At 34.2% G+C, this 20,773-nt stretch overlaps 2 protein-coding genes across 3 annotated transcripts; one reads left to right on the forward strand and one right to left on the reverse strand.

The window, feature by feature from the left end:
* Positions 1-11,692: 11,692 nt before the first annotated feature.
* On the forward strand, positions 11,693-15,911 carry LOC120070633 (hexokinase-1). Of its 2 annotated transcripts, XM_039022455.1 has the most exons (10): positions 11,693-12,289; positions 12,691-12,841; positions 12,923-13,105; positions 13,868-13,942; positions 14,069-14,224; positions 14,304-14,402; positions 14,509-14,639; positions 14,781-14,862; positions 15,055-15,427; positions 15,557-15,911. In XM_039022455.1, exons 1-9 carry the CDS (start codon positions 12,027-12,029, stop codon positions 15,400-15,402), a joined length of 1,488 nt encoding a protein of 495 aa, XP_038878383.1. In that variant the 5' UTR covers positions 11,693-12,026; the 3' UTR covers positions 15,403-15,427; positions 15,557-15,911. The 2 variants fall into 2 exon arrangements, with proteins under 2 accessions (XP_038878383.1, XP_038878382.1); XM_039022454.1 differs by having other exon boundaries at positions 15,055-15,593.
* Positions 15,912-16,064: 153 nt separating this feature from the next.
* Positions 16,065-19,590, reverse strand: LOC120070631 (receptor-like protein kinase 5). The gene is made up of 2 exons (XM_039022453.1): positions 16,789-19,590; positions 16,065-16,698 (listed from the first exon to the last, which is right to left on the reverse strand). Exons 1-2 carry the CDS (start codon positions 19,415-19,417, stop codon positions 16,283-16,285), a joined length of 3,045 nt encoding a protein of 1,014 aa, XP_038878381.1. The 5' UTR covers positions 19,418-19,590; the 3' UTR covers positions 16,065-16,282.
* Between the last annotated feature and the right edge of the window lie 1,183 nt (positions 19,591-20,773).

Here is a 20,773-nt window from a genome sequence, read left to right on the forward strand (position 1 = left end):
TTATATTCCCGACTGCTGATGCATAAGGAATTCTTTTCATATTCTCAATTTCTTGAGATGTCTTAGGATATTGTCACTTAGACAAATGAATTCCATGTCTAAAATGTAACAAATCTCTTTTGGAATATTGCATGTTATATCTTGACAACATTTTGTCAATATAAGATGCATGAGATATTGCTAGCATTTTGTTCTTGCGATTCCGAATTATTTAGATTCCAAGAACATACTGTGCATCTCCTAAATCTTTCATTTGAAATTACGATGCTAGCTATCTCTTTACATTAGCAAGGAATCCTACCTCATTCCCAATGAGCAGGATATCATCAACATAAAGTACCAGAAAAACTACAATTTTTCTTGTAAACAAAGGTTCGTCAACATTTTGTTTAAAGCCATAAGATTTGATCGCATTGTCTTATATTCTAGGACCGAGATGCTTGTTTTAATCCATAAATGGATCTTTTAAGCTTGTAAAATTTTTGCTTCCCTGTTCAATGAACCCTTTTGGTTGAGACATAAATACTTTCTTCAAGATGATCGTTCAAAAAGACGGTCTTGATATCCATTAGCCATATTTCATAATCATGGCAATAGGAGAAAAGGTTTTTTCATAGTATAATTCCTCCCTTTAGGTAAAAGCTTTAGCCATAAGTCTGGCTTTGTAGGTTTGTACCCTACTAGTTTGGTCTTGGTTTCTCTTGTAGATCCACTTATAACTAATAGGTTTTACCCCATCTGGTTGATCTACAAGTTCTCAGATAGAATTGAAGTACATTGACTCCATTCAAGGTCCATGGATTTTATCCATTGGTCTCTATCTATATCTTCCATTATCTGTTTAAAGGTCAATGGATCCTCTAAGCCATCATCAGGTATGACGATTTGAGTTTCTGTTAAACCCATGTATCGGTCAGGCTGCTGAACAACCCTCTCAATACGTCAAGGCATTCTCAGTTCATGAGAAGGATGTGATGGACCAATTCCAACAACAACTTTTGTTGAAGAACCAACCTGATCAATAACTTTTATCGACGTATCTGTAGATTCTTTGAACATTTCATTTAATACCAGTTTACTACGAGGTTGATGATTTCTTACATGGTTTTCCTCTAAGAATGTAGCATTTGTCGATATAAGTACTTTGTCTTCTTGAGGATCATAAAACAGATCACCTTTTGTTTCTTAGAGTTTTGCACCAACACATGTGCTGGGTATCCCCAAATTCTGAAGTGACGTAAACCTTTACGTCCTTTCCACAACTCATATGGTGTTTCTGAAACACTTTTTGAGGGAACCATGTTCAAAATATACACTACAGTTTGTACTGCAAATCCCCAAAAGACTTGAGGTAACTGGGTATAACTCATCATTGAACGAACCATGTCTAATAAGGTTCTATTTCTTCTTTCTGCTACACCATTTTATTGTGATGTACCAGGTGCAGTAAATTGAGATTGAATTCCATATTCTACTAGATAGTTCTAAAATTGTAAATCCATATACTCTCCTCCTTGATCTAATCGAAGTATTTTAATCTTTTTACCTAATTGATTTTCAACCTTTGCCTTATATTCCTTGAACCTTTCTAGTGTTTCTGACTTATGATGCATTAGGTAAATATAGTCATATCGTGAATAATCATCTATAAAGCTGATGAAATATTCATACCTTATCGGGTTTTAACATCCATCGGACCACAAAGATCTGAACGTACTAGCTCTAAGGGTTCTTTGACTCTAAGATTTTTTCCTGTAAAAGATCTTTTGGTTAACTTACCCTCAAGATAAGACTTACATGGTGGTAGAGAGTTATCTTCTAACTAATTTAGAATTCCACTCTTAACCAATCTCACAATTCTATTGAGATTAATGTGACCTAGTCTTAAGTTCAAAAGATAGGCATTAGGAGAAATCTTTCATTTCTTATGTTGAGTATTGAGTGTTTTAAACATCTCTATATTTAAAATAGTTTTTGTCTCCATTGGTTTTAATACATACAAGTAATTTTCAAGTTTAACAGAACATACTTAAATAACTTGAGATCTTCCACTGCTTCAATTGAATTGATTTCACATGTTCCCACCTTGAAAGTCATCTCATTTTCTGTCAGCTATCTCCAGGAACTAGTTTCCTGAAAGGAAGTGCAAATATGATTAGCGGCACCTGAATCTAGTATCCATGCCAAATGAGAACTTTCCAGTAAGCATGTTTCTATTACAAGTAAAATAGATTTACCTTGATTTGCCTTTTTAGCTTTCTTTTCAGGGGGATATTTCATTTCCAATGCCCATCAACGTTACAGTGGAAACAATTTTCTTTTGCAACTTTAATGTCGCTTTTCTTAGCAGGAGCCTTCTTATTTTCTTTTCCCTTTTTCTTCATTTAGATATTTTTATCTTTTGAAAAACCAGACTTCTTTTCAGAAGGTTTTGCACCAGATATCGATCCTTTCTGAAACTTCTTTTAGGTAACAACATTTGTTTTCACTTCTTGACTTTTATTTTTCATTAATGATTGATAAGTCTGGAGTTCATTTATGAGAGTTTCCAAATTATAATCAATCTTATTCATCACAACGTTTGTGCGAAAAGTTAGGAAGCTCTTCAGAAGAGATTCCATGATCATATTGACTTGACTTTTCTAGTCTATGACAATACCATTCGCTTCCGTAGTATTGAAATGGACTATCACGTCCAGGATGTGTTTGCTAACAGAGGTCCCTTTCTTCATGCGGGAATTGTAAATGTATTTTATAGCATCAAGTTATACTAATGAGGATGGCTATCCAAACATCCCCTGTAACGACTCCATGATCTCTTTAGTAGTGACCATGATTTCATGCTTTTTAGTAAGCACATCAGATATGCTTGCCAAAATATAGGCTTGAGCCTTTTCATTAGCCTTAACCCATCTGTCATAGGCATCTCGAACATTTCGATTTGCATTTAAACTGGGAAGCGGAGGACATTTCTCTGTTAAAATGAACCTCAGGTCATCAACAACTAGTATCGTATACAAGTTTGATTTTCAGTTCGAATAACCTTTTCCACTGAACTTATTGAAAGCTAAGAGTTGGATTATCAAATTCGACATGTTGAAACATAAAAAAATTCTATCAGAAAATTGCATCTAAATTCAATTTTTAGCAGCAATAATAAAGTACCAAAATCTATTTATTTATTTGCAAGGATACTTTAATGAGTCAGAATAGATGCTACCGAGGGGGTGTCAAATACTCTTTCATTGAAGCAAGACATTCTTGACTAAATACTAATTCTAGAATAACTCATTATTCTATTAGTTATTTAGTTACCATTTTCGGTCATGAACTTACTAATACTTAGTAACTCTTGTAAGTGTGACCTTCCATTTTCAGATTTCATAAAATGGTATCAACAAGCCCCCGATTTGAAAGATAATATTGAAGATGGAACTAAGAAACCCTATTCATTTATGAAGTCTGAGTTGTTCCGAATCTTATGTTATAACTCTCCAAGGGGATCGTCGTGAAAAACAATTAGCTAATGTCGCCTAAAAACGACAGCAGACACAACATAAGAATCTTACAGTTCAGACTAATGGAAAAGACTGTAGGATATACTGACACATTTCTTGCACCCACTTACTATGAACGACTTCCCCTATTCACCTTGTTATCGACCCATGAAAACACTTTTCGAATGGAGTAGTCGTGGTAAAAGCGACACTAAGTCGAGCATGGATCATACGGTGTAAACTCTTAGGGACGCGAAAGCTAAAAATAACATATCATAAATATTAATAATCTCCTACTAAAGTGTTCTATTTGTTTTTGGAAAATATTTACTTAGGTTTATTCCAGCTAATTAAACAACCCAAGTCTAAGTGATCTTTCCAAACATAACTTTTATATTTGGATTTAACCTACAATGTCTAGGTGATAAATTAGTTTTGAAACCTCATATCGCTCATGCATGCTCATAAAATCGGGTTAACAACGGCCAAATATTTGGCCATAATCCCTAGGTAAGAGGTGTTCTGTAAACCGTCAACTTAAATACCTCCAACCTTAGACAGAATTATATACCAGTTGAGTTTATAACCATAATTTTAAAGATAATGACTTATTTTAACTATTAAAAAAAATTTTATTTGTTAACCTACGTGAACATGCATTTTATCTTTGTTATGGATTTTGAATGTCTAATCCAATTTTATAACAACTTATAAAACTATAGACAAGCTATTCATCCATAAAATACATCAAGCATTTCAGAATTTAATATAACACCTTATATTAAAAACTTGAAACCCTAAACATGCATACTATATATTATAACTCTTTATAACACACTTTCAATGCATGCAACATGCTTCCTATGGTGGGATTTTAAATCTACATGTCATACTATATGCACATACAAGATTTATTTAATTAAAACGTACATTCATAATGCATAAATAATTAAACATACACTGATATGGATCAATTTTGGCATTTTAAGTAAGCAAACAGACTAAATTATTATAATAATAATAATCAAAACGGGCTTCAAACAGCTTCTGGACCACTCAAACCGACCTGAATCGGACCTGAGCTGCTTGAACCGAACCTTCAAAGCACTAAAAGGGGTTGAATCGACCAAAATCGGGCTATCATGAGCTGGACCAATTAAAACGGTTCGCCCTCGAACCGACTGAGCCATGCGTTCGCGTTTTCTGATTGGATCAAGCACAGTATTGCAACGTTTCAGGTTGTTTTTCATTTTCTGGGTTGAATGATGAGTAGCATTGCAACATTGCCTGGCAGTAGTTTGAAACTCAGTTTTCTACACCTGACCTCTCTTGCTTCTTTCTTAAATTACAACCTAGTTACATCTCTATTGACTCTAACAAATTTAAAAACTCTTACTCACACATTAAGACCCATAAATAAGGAGCCAATTATAACAATTAATACTTAATTGAAGAGAATTTAAAAGCCAAAACTGAAAAAATCCATATCAGTCATTATTTTCATACAACCTATGAAAATCACCCACCAAGCTAAAATTACCACGAATTGAGTGCTTAAAACATGCTATGATACTAATTGATGGAGTTAGAATTCAATCAGCGGAAGAATTCAGGATCAATAAGCACTTTAATTCATCAACTTTAGCAATTAAGACAACATGCTCATAGGAAAATAAAGGGTTTCAAGAAATTACGTTTGAAGACCTTCTTCAATCCACGAATTCAACTTCAATCTTCAATCCAAAAGCTTGTAGATCACCACTTGATTTTTCCTACTATTCTCTTGGACCTTAAATTAATTTGTGGGAATCAAAGTGAGCTGAATTTTGAAAATTTAGAGAGGAAAAAATTCTGATTTTTTAGCTAGAGAAAGAAGGCTTATTCTTTATCTAAAACAAAAAAATTACAGATGTATAGCCTCTTCAGCTCAAATTAGAATTAGTATTCATCCAACCTTAGCATGCATTTAGAATACATCTTAAATTGACACCACCTCCTTGATTGTTTTGGTGGAATAGTGAGTTTGAAACTGGGAAAAACCCACTCACAAATCACAACATTTTCCCATTTTAATTAAAAAATAATTTAAAGAAAATTGAAAATCTAATTTCAATTTAATTAATTTGATTTTTAATGAAATCAAATTTCAAAACAAAATGGAAAAATTTGTAAAATTAATTTTAATAAAATTAATTCTAAAATTTAATTAAACTTTTTAATTAATTAAATTAATTAAACACCAATTCCATAATCACGAATCTCTATTCATGTAATTGAAATCAAATTTAAATACTATCCACTTCTCTAATTACGTTTAATTCGACAATTAAACGTGTAATTATATTGTATATAATTACTAATTTCCTTAATTCGAATTTGAACATTTCAAATTTACTCATCACTCTATTCTAAGGTTTAATCCATTTGTGAGCTAATAGGGGATCTAATGGACCTACAGATCATGGGCTTCAACGATGCGAGATTAATCGGCTAAACTCTTTAAATCGAATTAATCAATATTCGTTAACTACCGGGCCATTCCACTAAAGCCCAATAGTTGCACTCCCTTCACTATAGATATATTTCTGTCCACTTGATTTAACCATAATCAGTAACTCCACCTTTCACAGTTTGTTTGTAATAACGGCTGGGTTAAATGTTGTTTTACCTTTAAGATTACATTTTACTCTTTAAGTCCCACTGATCCTCTAATAAACAATGGGTTTATGATCCAATTACCAAATTGAGTCTCCCTCGAGCCAAAGAGAGGGTGGGGCCCTTTGTTCATGACCTAAAATCAGTACCTAAGAGAATAATCTCTCTACTAACCCTAAAGATGGGTAGGAGTGAATTTCATCTTGCACCCTATGTCTCCAGATATCTACTCGGTCTTACTCCTGAAATGGGAGGTTTATTGAGCCGGCGCTGTTTAGCCAACCCTCACCTATGCAAATCTAAGGATAATCCCAAATAAACAGAAGTTCATAGTTAGCTTAGGATTAAGGTTGAGTTATCTAGGTCATTGATTTGAAATAGTCAGTTTTAAACAGTAAACAACATTATAAAGTAAGAGTGACTCGTTTCTTGGTTCGGTCTTATACAAACTCTTTGCATAGAACGCCTCCACTTGCATGTCTTCACATAAACAATTCAATATCACATCGTTTTTATTAAACACAAAGTGGGTCGCATCCTATAGTATTACCAGAATATAGTATCCAACCTTATTCATACACTATAGACCATTTTGGCTATTAACTCGAACTTGATCCATCTTTATGTCTCCACATAAAGTCCAAGTACTCATTTAATAGCCATGGATTGTAGTTTATTGAATTTAGGCTTTTACAAGTACAAATTACAATTTCAATAACATATCTATTGAATAAACTTCAAGAACATCTTTATTTCAAATAGAACATGTTTAATATTAAAAATTACGAGTTTAAGGACATACAACCCAACAAAATCAAAATCATATTAAATTTAATTATATGAATCCAATTCATATAACTAATATTTGAATCATATTCAAATATTATTTCTTCTAAAAAAAACTTTATATTAGAATGTATCAAATACATCATATTAATTATAACACTTATAATTAATTCAAATTAATTATATCATATATAATTAATTTTCTCAATTAATTTGAATATTTCAAATTAATCCAAAATTAATTCTCAGTAATCCCAGCTGAGCTACCGAGGGAACCTTATGGACATGTAGATTAAAACCCAAATGGTACTTGGATAATTAATTAAACTACCCAACATCCATTAACTGTCGGTTACTCCACTAAAGACTGATAACTGCACTCTTTGCACTACAAATATATTTATGTGTCCATTGGATATAACCGGTCAACAACGCGATGATGCTTCACAAATTGTTCGTAAATACAAGTGGACCAAAATTACCGTTTTGCCCCTATAGTTACATCTAACTTCTTAAGTGCCATCAATTCCTCTAATGAACAATAAGTCATAGTCCAACTATGACCAAACGCCTCTCAGGCCAAGAGAAGATGTAGCGCCATATTGTTCAAACCCCAATTAGCCCTTAAGGGAGAAATTTATCTACTTACTCTGAAATCTAACTTTTTAAGTACCACTGATCCTTCTAATGAACAATAAGTCATAATCCAACCATGATCAGACTCTCTCAGGTCAAGAGAGGGTGTGACGCCACATTGTTCAAGCCCCAGAATCAACCCTTAAGGGTGCAATTTATCTACTTATGGACATTAGGGAATGAGTGAATTTTGTCTTGTGTAGCTGTGTTCCCAACTCCCAAATTAAACGAATCCACAAAATGGTAGACATATTGAGTTGGCAACTAGCCACTCTCACCCATGCAAATTGAAAGACCACATTTATAGGTAGAAGTTCACAACTCAGTCAGGATTCAGGTAATGTCACCTATAATCATCCTGGTAAAATGTAAATCTCTACTATTAATGGTGTTATATAATGAGATTATTCATTTCGTGGTCTTATCTTATACAAAAAAATTTGTATAGAACACCCTCGCTCACATGTTTCTACATAAATGATCAGGATCTGACTATTTGTAGAACTTTACAACAATTGTAACATCTACAAAGTGGATCGTATTCGTAATGTCACCAGGATAAGATATCCAACCTTATCCATCTACTACAGACCCTTCAGGTTATCACTTAAATACAATTCACCTGTATGTTTCTACATACATGTTTAAGCTTTAGAAGATAACCTTGGATGTTTGTTTTTTGGTTTTGTGAGTTAATGTTACTAAATGTCGAATAAAATACCTCATATTTTATTAAATAGATAAATTGTTTGTACAAAATAATTACAAACTACAGAACCCACAAGATTTAGGGCATTACCCCCAACACATGTGTCTCAAGATTACATACTATTATTGTGCATGTAATCTACCACTTACTTGCCAAATTGCCTATAAATAGTGACATTTGATGGGTTTTGAAAAACACACACATATTGGTGATCAATCCAAAAAATTGGAGGAAGTGGAGAAATCGATTCTTTGTTATTTTACTTACTTTTTGTTATTTATGTATTTTATATATTATATTATATTTTCTTCATATCCGTGCTCTCGTTGTGTGCCATTGTTCTCCTCAAATTCACAACAATTTAAAGCCTAATATTTGATTTTTTAATTTTTTTTATTTATAGGAGTTGAAGACAAATATTCCTCATTCATTTGTAAAAAAATATCCACTAAATGAGGAATTACGATAAACGACCTATTTCGGTTTGGAGTTTAATAGATTCAAAATTATTCATGTGTTTGAATTTTAAAAATAAGTCATTTTGAAGGGAAAAAACAATCTGATTGACAACTATTCAAAATAATTTTTTAAACACTTTCGGAATGTATTTTAAACAATTTTCTTTTATTTTAAAGGGTTTAAATAAAAATGATTTTCTTAAAAAAAAAAACATTTTTTTCTAGACAATCCCAAAAGGTCTTATATTGCAAATTTGGAATTGAATATGCTCAAAGTCAAAATAATCAAATGGTTGGGAGGTTGTGGATTTGATTAACAACTCCTCTTCATAGTTCACTTAGGTAAAGAATATAGTACCAACATTATGCCAATTGAACTACGTTTATGTTGGTAAAATAATATAGGATGAGAAAAAAATATATTTTGCAAAGGTATTGAAAAAATATAATTACTATGAGTTTTGTAATTGGATTTGTGATGTAATTAATAGTGGTATTTTATTCATAGTACACTGACGTGCGAGCATTTAAATTAAGAGAAAAAGGAAAGTCAAAGTGGTATTTGATACATTTTGTTCAACCAAGTCTAAAAAGGCGTCATTTATTGTTCATAAAATAATTAAAATATCTACAATTTGAATAATTAATTATATGAAATAAATCATGTTTATTCACAGTTTATATATTTTATTATATAAAAAAATTGTGGGCTCTGCTTCAACCTGTGTGTATTTATCTGAATTATTAATTCCACGAGACAGCATAAACCCATTAACTATGGGCATTGTTAATTAATTGGTTCATTACTCAAACCAAAATAATAATTAATTAATTAATTAATCAATAATATCGTTGTTAATTTGACCGAAATTTATGACTTGGATTTTTGTTGAAATATTAAGAAACAAAGCAATTACATGAAAACATTCTTATAAAAATGGAGATTTCAAAATTGGACGATTGGAAAATTCTCAAATGTTGAAAATAAAAACAAAATAAATGCATTAAGAAGTTTTGATTTATCTCGCTTTTTTTTTTTTTCAAAAAAAGAAAAAAAAAGAAAAGCATATAACGATTTCTTATTCAAATAATAAATTTATTTAAAATATTATATAAACTTAAATCCATTAGAACGAACGTTCTAACTTGTTAAAAGTCAAAATATTCATCAATGTGTCTCTCACAAGCAAGACACACGTGACAGTTTCTTTGAGGTAATAGAGACTACCATTCAAATTGATAGCATGATCAAAGCTTGGTTTCACCTAGATCATCACCCATGGAAAAACAAAATATTATAAGTATTGTTGTGAGTTTGACAAAATATCACTTTCATACAAGTTTATTGATGTAAGTTTTCTCAATTACTATTTGGATTGCTAATGAGTTTGAACGACCATCACAAATGACAATCAATTTTACCCAATTTTATCCGTAACAATAAAAACTTTCAAGCTGCGAATAAATTACCAACATTTTAACTAGTTTATTAGGCCTCATGTGGTTACTATATTGTACGATATCTATAATATTTATATGTACAATTATCATTAACAAACACAATATATATATATATATATATATATATATGCTTTGAAAGAAACTCATAGGGTATGAGAGGGGTTTTGATTGATAAAAGAAAAATAGACATGTTTTTAGACATGAACATACATAGCATAGAAACTACACCTGGAAAAAAAAGGACAATTATTGTAGTGAAAATTGATTATGGAAGTGTACAAATCAATTGCATTAAAATTATCCTTTAGAGAGGTCTGTTTAATATATATATATATGTAAAAAAATTCGCTCAACAACCGTCGTACAAGTGAAAATTATGGGTCATAAGAAAATAATTCAAGTAGAGCTAAATCTAAAATGCTAGTTAGATAAGAGTCTAGTTATTAAGACCCTAACTAATGACCATTTTATTTTTAATTTTATGTTTTTTCAAAACTATACTTGTTCCTATTTATTTTACTTAAAATCACATTTAAATTCAAAGCCATTTTTTTAAAAATAAAACAAATTTTTTAATGACTTGATTTTTGAAATCATTTGTTATAATTGAACTTAATTTAGTGTTAAACAATAGAGAAAATACTTTTTTGGTTTCAATATAGTCCATATGTTCCAATTTTATCATTAAGATTTGAGTTATGTTTCAATTTGGTTCGTAGGTTTCAAGGTCCACATAGTTAATATCGATTCTTTTTATCTTCAAGATTAATGTCCATTAATTAATTCAAAAGAATCAAAATTGAACTTTACTATTTATCATCACAATTAAAATTAAATTTAAAATATAATTTCATAATTGTTTAAACTAATTAATAGATGTTAACACCAAATTCAAAAAGTGATTTTATTTTATTTTATTTTTTAAATTCAAGATTAAATTTAGATCTTAAAACTTATGGACTAAAGGAAAGAAAATTCAAATATGAAGGTTAACATTATAACATTTTCAAACCTACAAACTAAAAATTTAAAGGCTAAAAGATAAACAAAAAGACCCAGTAAAAGATAAAGGAATATAAATAATAGATAAAATAGATTTATCTAATAAGATGAAGAAAAGGTAAACTTTATCTCATTTTTATTATAAATACATGATTATAATCGATATGAGGTAATTTAGAGTGGAAGTAAGAACTTGATAATGTAGAAGTAAAACTTAAGGTATTAGAATAATTTTTGTTTATTTAGTTGGTCTTCTCATGTGTTGTTGTCACGTGAAATCAGGTGTGGTTTTGTTTGATCAAAATTTGACATCAACCGAGACCGAAGAAAAAATAGATCGAAAAGGTAGGGAAGAAATAGAAATAAAATTTGAAGGGAGGAAAATGGATAAAGACGGAGATAAACATGTGGCGAAGAAGGAAATTGGAATGTGGTATTAAAGGTTAGAACCGTAATTTTAAGTCAAAAGCTTGTCCAATTTCCCAACCCCTACAATAAAGAACGTGGTTCCGCCTTCCTCCCTTCCCTTCTTCTTCAATCTCATTTCTCTCGATTCCTTCTTCTTCTTCTTCTTCTTCTTCTTCATGTGTGAACCAGAGATTCATTCCAATAACAACATCAATTTCACCTTTCAATTCTCTTCTTCGATCTCCCACCTTCGCCTTTCCTCTTTCTTTCCTTCTTCGTCCCTTCATTTCCACGCCTTTTTCCTAACCACAATGAATCTCTGATCACTCCCATCGGAAAATCTCTGTTTTCCTTCTGTTATTGCTTCCGATTTTCACCGCTTCAATCTTATCTATTCACTTGTTTCTTTTCGATATGAAGAAGGTAGCTGTCGGAGCGGCTGTGGTTTGCGCCGCCGTGGCGGCGGCGTTGGTTGTGCGTCACCGGATGAAGAACTGCGGGAAGTGGAGTAAACCGATGGGTATCTTGAAGGAGTTTGAGGAAAAGTGTAGAACTCCCACGGAGAAGCTGAAACAAGTGGCGGAGGCTATGACTGTGGAGATGCATGCTGGTCTCGCATCTGAAGGTGGAAGTAAGCTCAAGATGCTTATTAGTTATGTGGATAATCTTCCCACTGGGTAATTTTATCTTCTTTCTCTTCTCCTCATTTTTCTTTCTCTCTTTGGGTTCTGATTAAATTGGTAGAAACTTTAACGTGTCCTTTTTATTTAAAATGAAGACAAACCTTAAACCCTTCATCGAAAACTGGCAATTCAACTTTTAAAAAAGTGAAAATTTCCCTTTAATTCAATCGTTATTTTTGTCCTTTTGATTTAAATCTACTACCAAATTGAATGCTTGAAGCTGTTGTGCTTCATTTAGTTAATAATGCACAAATTAGACTGATTGAGTATAGTTTGTTATCTCATTACTTGCTGTTGTTTGATGTAATCTCCATCTTTCCCTCTTTCCCGTTGCTACAAAAACTGAAGGGAAGATTTTTTTTCCCCTTTGTCATTTTTCTTGTCATTACTATTAGGGACGAGAAAGGGTTGTTCTATGCATTAGACCTTGGGGGAACAAACTTCCGTGTGTTGCGTGTACAATTGGGAGGAAAGGATGACCGTGTTGCTAGGCAGGAATTCGTCGAAGTTTCGATTCCTCCGCATTTAATGACCGGATCTTCAGAGGTTAGTATTTCTAATAGTAAATTTCTTAGGCTAAGATTCCATGTTTTAAGTTCTCAGAACTGATTGAAGGATGTTTTTCAGGCCTTATTTGGTTTTATAGCTGAAGCACTTGCAAAATTTGTTGAAGAAGAAGGTGATGGCTATCACCCAGTATCTGGTAGACAAAGAGAGCTGGGTTTTACATTTTCTTTCCCAGTTAGACAAACATCTATTGCCTCGGGGACACTTATAAAGTGGACAAAGGGATTCAACATCGAGGACACAGTTAGTACTTCTTACCTTGATATCTATCATCATTGTGTTGTTTAGTACAGCCATCTCTTTCTATTTGTTATGAAAAATGTTTTCACCATATGTATAGAACCCGAAAAATGGAAATCAAAGTATATGTTAAGAACATTGAACCTGAAAGCTATCGATTATAACTCTTAGGGAACTAGTGTTCTTTTCGTGCATCTTCCTCTTTATGTAATGGTAATCTTGTACTGGAAGCCACCTTAGCTTTGATGTCATTGTGACACGAAATAAACTAATAAGGTAGGTGACTGTGACTGTGTTTTGTTCTTGCCTTTAGGGATTTAAAGTGCCTGTGAAAGGTGTCCAAACCAATCAAAGTGTTGGTAGATAATTCATAATCGGTAGATTGATAGAAAGAAAACAAACAATCAAATTACCTGATTTATGAAAGAACTGAAATTCTCTGCAAGCTTTGTTAACTATAAAATTTCTTTATTGGAAATTGAAATGTAACTAAGAAGTTTTTTACTGTTATCTGATTTGCAATTTTGGAGGATAGATAAATTGCATGGGAATTCATTTGGATTACGATCCTGTTGAAGCAGTAGTCCTCATTCGGAATTTATGAATATTGCTTTCCTTTGCTAATGTAATGTACTATAAATTTTCTGGACCGCATGGTGCTCTTTAATTGTTACCACTGTACAGTATGATCTATCTAGTTTATGACTTCAAATATAGTACATTTCTCAGCCGTTGCTGCATCTTTTCTGGATGATATTGATGTAGGTTGGGCAAGATGTGGTAGGAGAATTAACAAAGGCCATGGAAAAGATTGGATTGGATATGCGTGTGGCAGCTTTGGTATTGCCCTTGATTCACTATCTCCTAGATCTTTAAGAGGCATTTCTTACAACTCTGCGATGTGAATTTCCCCATGATTTTTGCTCCTCACTGTGTTGGACATTCTAACTAGTCTATGTGATTCAGGTAAATGATACAATCGGCACATTAGCTGGAGGCAGATACAATAATGATAATGTTATTGCTGCCGTGATTCTGGGAACTGGAACAAATGCTGCATATGTGGAGCGGGCACATGCAATTCCTAAATGGCAAGGCCTTCTACCTCAATCAGGAGAGATGGTTAGTAAGAATACTAACCGTGGCTCTGTTTATTATATTTCATTTGTGTACCATATTTAACGTTCTTTCAAACTAACAGGTTATTAACATGGAATGGGGCAACTTCCGGTCTTCTCATCTTCCAATCACCGAATATGATCAAGCCCTAGACTTGGAAAGTTTAAACCCCGGGGAACAGGTAAAGCTCCTCTTTTCTTTGAGCTGTTCATCTGCTAGTCTTTTTCATTTCAAGTTGCCAAATTGGCTATCCTATATATAATACACATCTTGTGGCCATCTTACAGATTTTTGAGAAGATGATATCTGGTATGTATCTAGGAGAAATAGTTCGCAGAGTTCTGTGTAGGATGGCTGAAGAAGCTGCCCTCTTTGGTGATGTTGTTCCGCCTAAACTAAAAAAACCTTTCATTCTTAGGTATTATTCTTGCTCACTTGCAATGGGACATGCTTTTTGACCGACCTTGCTCTCTTTTTCATTACTTTATTTGTAAAATGAATGTGTAAAAAGTTTTATCTGTATTTCAACTATAAAGTTGGTTTTTTTGTATTTATGCAGGACTCCGGACATGTCTGCCATGCATCATGATACATCTCCAGATCTGAGAGTTGTCGGAAGCAAGCTGAATGACATTTTGGAGGTTTGTATTCAATTCCCTTTCTTCCTAGTTTTTTCCATTAGTTGAGCATTTTCAGGAACCAAGTGATCACTTCTCTTGGTCATTTGAGTTTTTGTTGACTCATGAAAGGCAAAAATCTCCTAGTCATTTCATTGTGGAATGATCACCAAAGCTCACACCTTTGCTGACATGAAAATCTGGTCTCTGTGTCAGGTATCTAACAGTCCCCTCCCTATGAGAAAAATCGTCTTTGTGCTGTGTGACATTGTTGCCGTTCGTGGTGCACGCCTATCAGCTGCTGGTATTTATGGGATCATCAAGAAATTGGGAAGAGACACCCCAAAAGATGGGGATAACCAGAAATCTGTCATAGCTGTTGATGGTGGGTTATTTGAGCACTACACTAAATTTAGAAACTCGTTGGAGAGTTCACTCAAGGAATTACTGGGAGACAAAGTTGCAGACAACTTTGTGATCGAGCACTCAAACGATGGCTCTGGCATTGGAGCAGCACTTCTCGCAGCATCTCACTCCCAGTATCTTGGGGTGGAGGATTCCTGAAAAAAGGAGTCCAAAGCCAGCCAAGGTAGCTCAAAAGAATGAAATAGTTCCAATTTTTTGTTGTAAAAGAACTTGTATTCTTTTTTCTTGCAGACTTGAGATTATTTAGGCTCCTCGTTTCAATGATTCTTAAGTCGTTAATTTTATGGTTCAGAGCATATCATCTCCAGCAATGGATCAATTATATGGTAGATTTGCCTGCAAAACCCCCCACGATTTTGAAGTGGCTCCCTCTATCTTTATGATGTTGGAGACGATGTTGATGGCATTGGGGCACAAGTCCGTCCTTTGGCTCTGACATGTTTAATAAATGGGGACGAGAGGTTTCCCTCCTCGCCAGCGTCTCCGATGAAATCATCCTTCTCCAGTTCCTTTGCTAAATAAATTAGAACCATATGGATTGTCAGCAGGCTGTTGAAATTCTCCTTTCGAATTAGATCAAATCCATCATTCGATGATTCATGAACTTTCATCAAGTATACAAATAAAGAATTTCCTTTTCCATTGTTCTTTCTGGTAGCCATTTTTGTCTTATCATCAGCAGTGTTCAATACTCAGATACTTAGTACTGTTCTTTCATGTAGAAAGTCAAAGCTTCCGAAACGAGTAACTGAAAATGCTCGTCTAAAACAATGTAGAGAAACCGTTTGACGCTCCTAGAGTTGAATGAGTTCTCATTTATTATTATTGTAGTTCTTAAAATACACGTGACATGGATTGTTATTCAAAATTTACAAAGAGACCGAGCCGACCTATCAACTCTAGCAATTTCTGCTCGGAGCAGTGGCTGGAGTGCTGGGTCCTCTTCAGTCTCCACATTATATTTAACGACCAAGGTTCAAAAACATGTGATGGTGAATCTTGATCCTAAAAAAAGAGACTATTGGAGAGAACCTTTGACTGTTACATCTTTCAAGTAATCGTCATTGTTCCTCAGCGTACTTTCGCTGTCCCTGTTTTTTTTATCTCCATTGTTTGGGGGTGTCGAGGTTCGGCTACGGATCAAGATTTGCAATGCCTGGTTCATGTTCGGCCGGTTGGTCGGCAAACCGGAAGTGCAAATCACACCCAATTTGAAAACACTGCACATTTCATCAAGATATTGTGGTTCCTTCACATCCTCATCCAACACATCGGCTAGTGGCTTGCCTTGTTGAATATACTCCCATGCCCACTCCGCCAGAGACAAGTCTGCATCGCCGTCGAGAGCTTCCTTTCCAGTTGCCAACTCCAGAAGAATGACTCCAAAGCTAAACACATCGATCTTCTCGTTAATTCTTGGTGTCTGAGCATACTCTGCAGATAGAAATGAAACAAGCTTTTAGTTTTTCCTATTAACGTCTCATATCAAATTCTCTGATAGGTTTGAATTGGGATTTCTCTTACCTGGAGCTATGTATCCAAAAGAGCCGGCAACGGCGGAGACTGAGGCCGGTTCCCCTTGCTTTATGAGCAACTTGGCTAAGCCGAAATCTGCTATTTTGGCATTGAATTCTGAATCCAGTAAGATATTACTGGACTTCAAGTCTCTGTGAATTACTGGCGGGGAGCATTCATGGTGCATATAACACAGGCCTTGTGCTGCCCCTACTGCAATTTGAAATCTCGTCGGCCAATTGAGGGTAACACCGCAAATAGGTTCCGACCCTGTAATTCTCGGCGGTGAGTTCTTCTTGTGTAGCCATTTGTCGAGGCTTTGCTTCTCCATGTACTCGTAAACGAGAAGCCGTGAAGTATCACAGGAAACGCAGCAGAGGAGTTTGATTATGTTCTTGTGTCGAATCGAACTGAGGATTTTCACTTCCGCCATGAATTCTTTCTCGAGCTTGTGGTCTGACTTTCTGTTGTTCCATATCTTCTTCACGGCCACTGTTTCAGCCAAACTATTCACCGGGATCCGGTAAACTTTCCCGGATCCACCGCTCCCAATCACATTGTTCTCCGATAGCCCAGATAAAAGATTTGCCTCCGAGAAATTCAGCCTCTGAAATGAGGTCAGTTTCCATTCAATATCTGCTCTGTTTCCACTTTTCCTGTAGATTTTGATTATGAACAAAGCAGAAACTACAAAGAGTATCGATACTATTACACCCAAGCTTACGATCAGAGCAAGATGCTGCGACGAAATCTTCCTCGAATTCTGCAAACTACAGCCATCGAGATTTAGAACTGCGTTGTTCGAACAAAGACCCGGATTGTTCAAAAAGCTTCTTGCAAAGATTGCATTTTCAAATGCAGATGGGATTATCCCAGACAGAAAATTTGAAGAAAGATCAAGGAAATTCAGATTCAATTTTCCTAGCTCAGTCGGAATTGTCCCGGTAAGTCGATTCTCCGAGAAATCGAGATCATTAAGGTTCGGTAAATCGCCAAGTTCATCAGGTATTTCACCAGAAAGACGATTTCGATTCAGTTTAAGACTCTGCAATGATCTCCATGAAATGATTTTCTTTGGAAGCTCCCCAGTGAGTTGATTTCCATGAAGCGAAAGCTTGTTCAACTTTGAAAGAGCAGTGAGTTCTTCAGGAATTTGTCCTGTCAACAGATTATTGCTTGCTTCAAACTCTGTCACATTCCAAAATGAAAATAACTCCGATGGAATTTCCCCTGAAAATCTGTTGTTACTGATTTGAAATCTCGCAAGATTCTTGGAAACTCTCTTCGGAAAATCGCCTGTGAAAGAATTGTTGTTCATCACTACATAAGTCAAATTCTGAGCCGTCCATAGACCGGCCGGAATTTCCCCTGAAAAATTGTTCTTTTGAACATCAACGATGATCAAGCTATCGCAATTCCCAAGAGATTTTGGTAGCTCCCCACTAAGACTATTCTCGTAAGCAATCACTCCTTTGAGCTTACCGCCGGAGCACAAGTGCTCCGGCAAGCTTCCGGTGAGTTTATTGGAATTCACTTGAAAACCTTCGAGGATCAAATTCCGGCCGAAATCCGGTGGCAGTGTACCGTTTAAATTGTTGTCGAATAATCGGATGTCTGTTAATAATGGAAGACGGCCGATGCTTTCTGGGATTTCTCCATATAACTGATTTGAAAACAGAAGCAGAGCCGTCAGATTCTGTAGATCGCCGATAGCTGCCGGAATTCTTCCGGTCAAATTATTTTCCGAAAAGTCGTATTCGGTGATTTTTTTAGAATCAATCCGCTGAGGAATTTCTCCTGATAGATTGTTCTTGTACAGATAAATTACACTGAGATTCTTCAACGTAAACAAACTACTGGGGATTTTCCCAATCAAATTGTTCTTCGACAAATCCAATTTCTCGAGGGCGGTCAAGTTTCCAATCCATTCAGGAATTTCACCGATTACATTCGACTCTGTCATCCATAAATACGTCAATTTCTTCAATTGCGCTAAAGTGGACGGCAATTCAGCCGGTTGCAGATTTGAATTGTAAGCCATTAGCAATTCTTCCAGATTCAACAAGTTACCGATTTCAGATGGGTAAGTCCCATTGAATTTATTCACATAAAGATGAAGGAACCGAAGTTCCGACAACCGAGAAATAGACGCCGGAATTTCCCCTGAGAAGCTGTTGCCGCCAAGATTAAGATATTGGAGGCGAGACAAGCGGTCGACGTCATCAGGGATCGTCCCGTCGAATAAATTCTGCGAGAGGTCGAGGTAAGTAAGGTTGGAACAATCGTAAAGAGTGGTCGGAAAGCCACCGGTGATGAAATTGAGTTGAAGATCAAGGTGGGTGAGATTGTTGAGATCGCAAATGAAAGGGGGGAAGGTTCCGTTCAAATTGTAGAAAGTGAAAGACAGGGCAGTGACAGAGTCGTTGGTACACTGAACCTCCGGCCATGTACAATGAGAAGCATTTGAGGAAAGCCAATGGCTGATTGGAGCTTGATTTTGCCAGAACTGGTTCAATCGGAGCAAAACAGAGTGTTCTTGTTGGTAGAGCTGGGAATTGGCATGGTGGAAACAGAGGAAGAAGAAGAAGGAAATGGGCTTCAGAAAAAAGAGAAGAGAAGAAGAAAGAGATGTCGTCATGTGGAGAAGATGAAGAAATTGTTTGAAGGTTTTTGGCTATGGCGGATTTTTTGTTATTTTTTTTGGTGGTAGAAATGTTGCAGGTGAAGTGTGAAAGTAAAACGAAGCTTCATAGCCGAAGTTTTTGTTTGCTTCAATATTTCGTCTCTTGAATTCATATAAAATGAGGCCAACATGTTTCTATTTATTATTATTTTTATTTTCCGCTTTATTATTAGGCTTCTTTCAATTTAAATATTGAATTAATAATTATATAATCAACCTTAATTAATATTACAAGTTCGCGTGAGTTGAGTTATATTTATGTTTACGTTGTCAAATATATTATTTCATTTTTATTTTGCTTACGAATATTATATGCAAGAAATTATTTTTTTTTTCTTTTCTTAAATGTGGTTTGAGTATACAAGAGAACTTTTACTTCCTCTTCTTTCTTTTAGAGTCCTTACCCTTTTTTTGTGGATACAAGCTTGTGATATTAGAAGCTTTTCTTTTCTTTTTCCTTAGTTCTTTTGTGTATTTTGGGTTTATTCATTGTTGTAACCTTAGCTACTCGTGTTGAGTGATATTTGAAACTCGAGTAGCTATTATTGGCTTCTTGAAGTATGTTCTATATATTGAACGTGAAAGTCATTATAATATTTATTAAAATTAAACTTATTTTTACAAATGATTTCACGTAGTCTGGAGTTTAGGCAAAAAATTAATATGTTTCTTTAGGATGGTTTTGAATATTTATATATATTTGTACGGGGCATATTATCGTTCGATTGTGTATTGATATGTTGTTGTTGCGCAAATGTTCCTTCAACATCTACTTTCTAGCCTTTTAGAGAAAAAGAAATCTAATTCCTTACCAACCATTTCTAAATTTAATTAATTAAATCCAATTCCTTACACAAACATATTGATATAGACATATATTAAAATCACATTGTGTGAATGTGGAAATTGAGCTAAGACTAATGTTGAAAGCAAAATACTATTTTAAAAGTTTACTATTAAAATAAATATAATTATTTTAAATGAAAAAATTATCGAAAATATTCAAAATATCACTATCTATTAATGATCCAATTTGAACACAGATGTGATAGTGATAACAAAATATATATATATAGTAAAGGAAAAGATAAGGAAAGAGAAATGGTAGGAAAATAATGGAAAGATGAAACACGAATATTTAATAAAAGGTATGAAAAGTCAAGCTTGGCGATCAGTCAACGGAACATGTTCAATATTCAAAAGCAAACCGAAGAAAATTAAATTATTGTCCTTTTTTAATTTAAAAAAAAAAGAAAAAAGAAAAAAGGAAAGTTCCCATTCTTACTCATCTTCCCTTTTCACTTCACTTAT

The sequence above is a fragment of the Benincasa hispida genome, chromosome 2 (genome assembly GCF_009727055.1).
Source record: "Benincasa hispida cultivar B227 chromosome 2, ASM972705v1, whole genome shotgun sequence".
Classification (NCBI taxonomy): Eukaryota; Viridiplantae; Streptophyta; class Magnoliopsida; order Cucurbitales; family Cucurbitaceae; genus Benincasa; species Benincasa hispida.

Excerpts from the sequence above, each read along its gene's own strand:
- LOC120070631 (XM_039022453.1), bottom strand. The coding sequence starts at position 19,417 with ATGACGACATCTCTTTCTTCTTCTCTTCTCTTTTTTCTGAAGCCCATT. Across the intron at positions 16,699-16,788 it reads TTTTGGATACATAGCTCCAG|AGTATGCTCAGACACCAAGA; the intron begins GTAAGAGAAATC and ends TTCTATCTGCAG.
- LOC120070633 (XM_039022455.1), top strand. The coding sequence starts at position 12,027 with ATGAAGAAGGTAGCTGTCGGAGCGGCTGTGGTTTGCGCCGCCGTGGCG. Across the intron at positions 12,290-12,690 it reads GTGGATAATCTTCCCACTGG|GGACGAGAAAGGGTTGTTCT; the intron begins GTAATTTTATCT and ends CATTACTATTAG. Across the intron at positions 14,403-14,508 it reads GTTTAAACCCCGGGGAACAG|ATTTTTGAGAAGATGATATC; the intron begins GTAAAGCTCCTC and ends GCCATCTTACAG.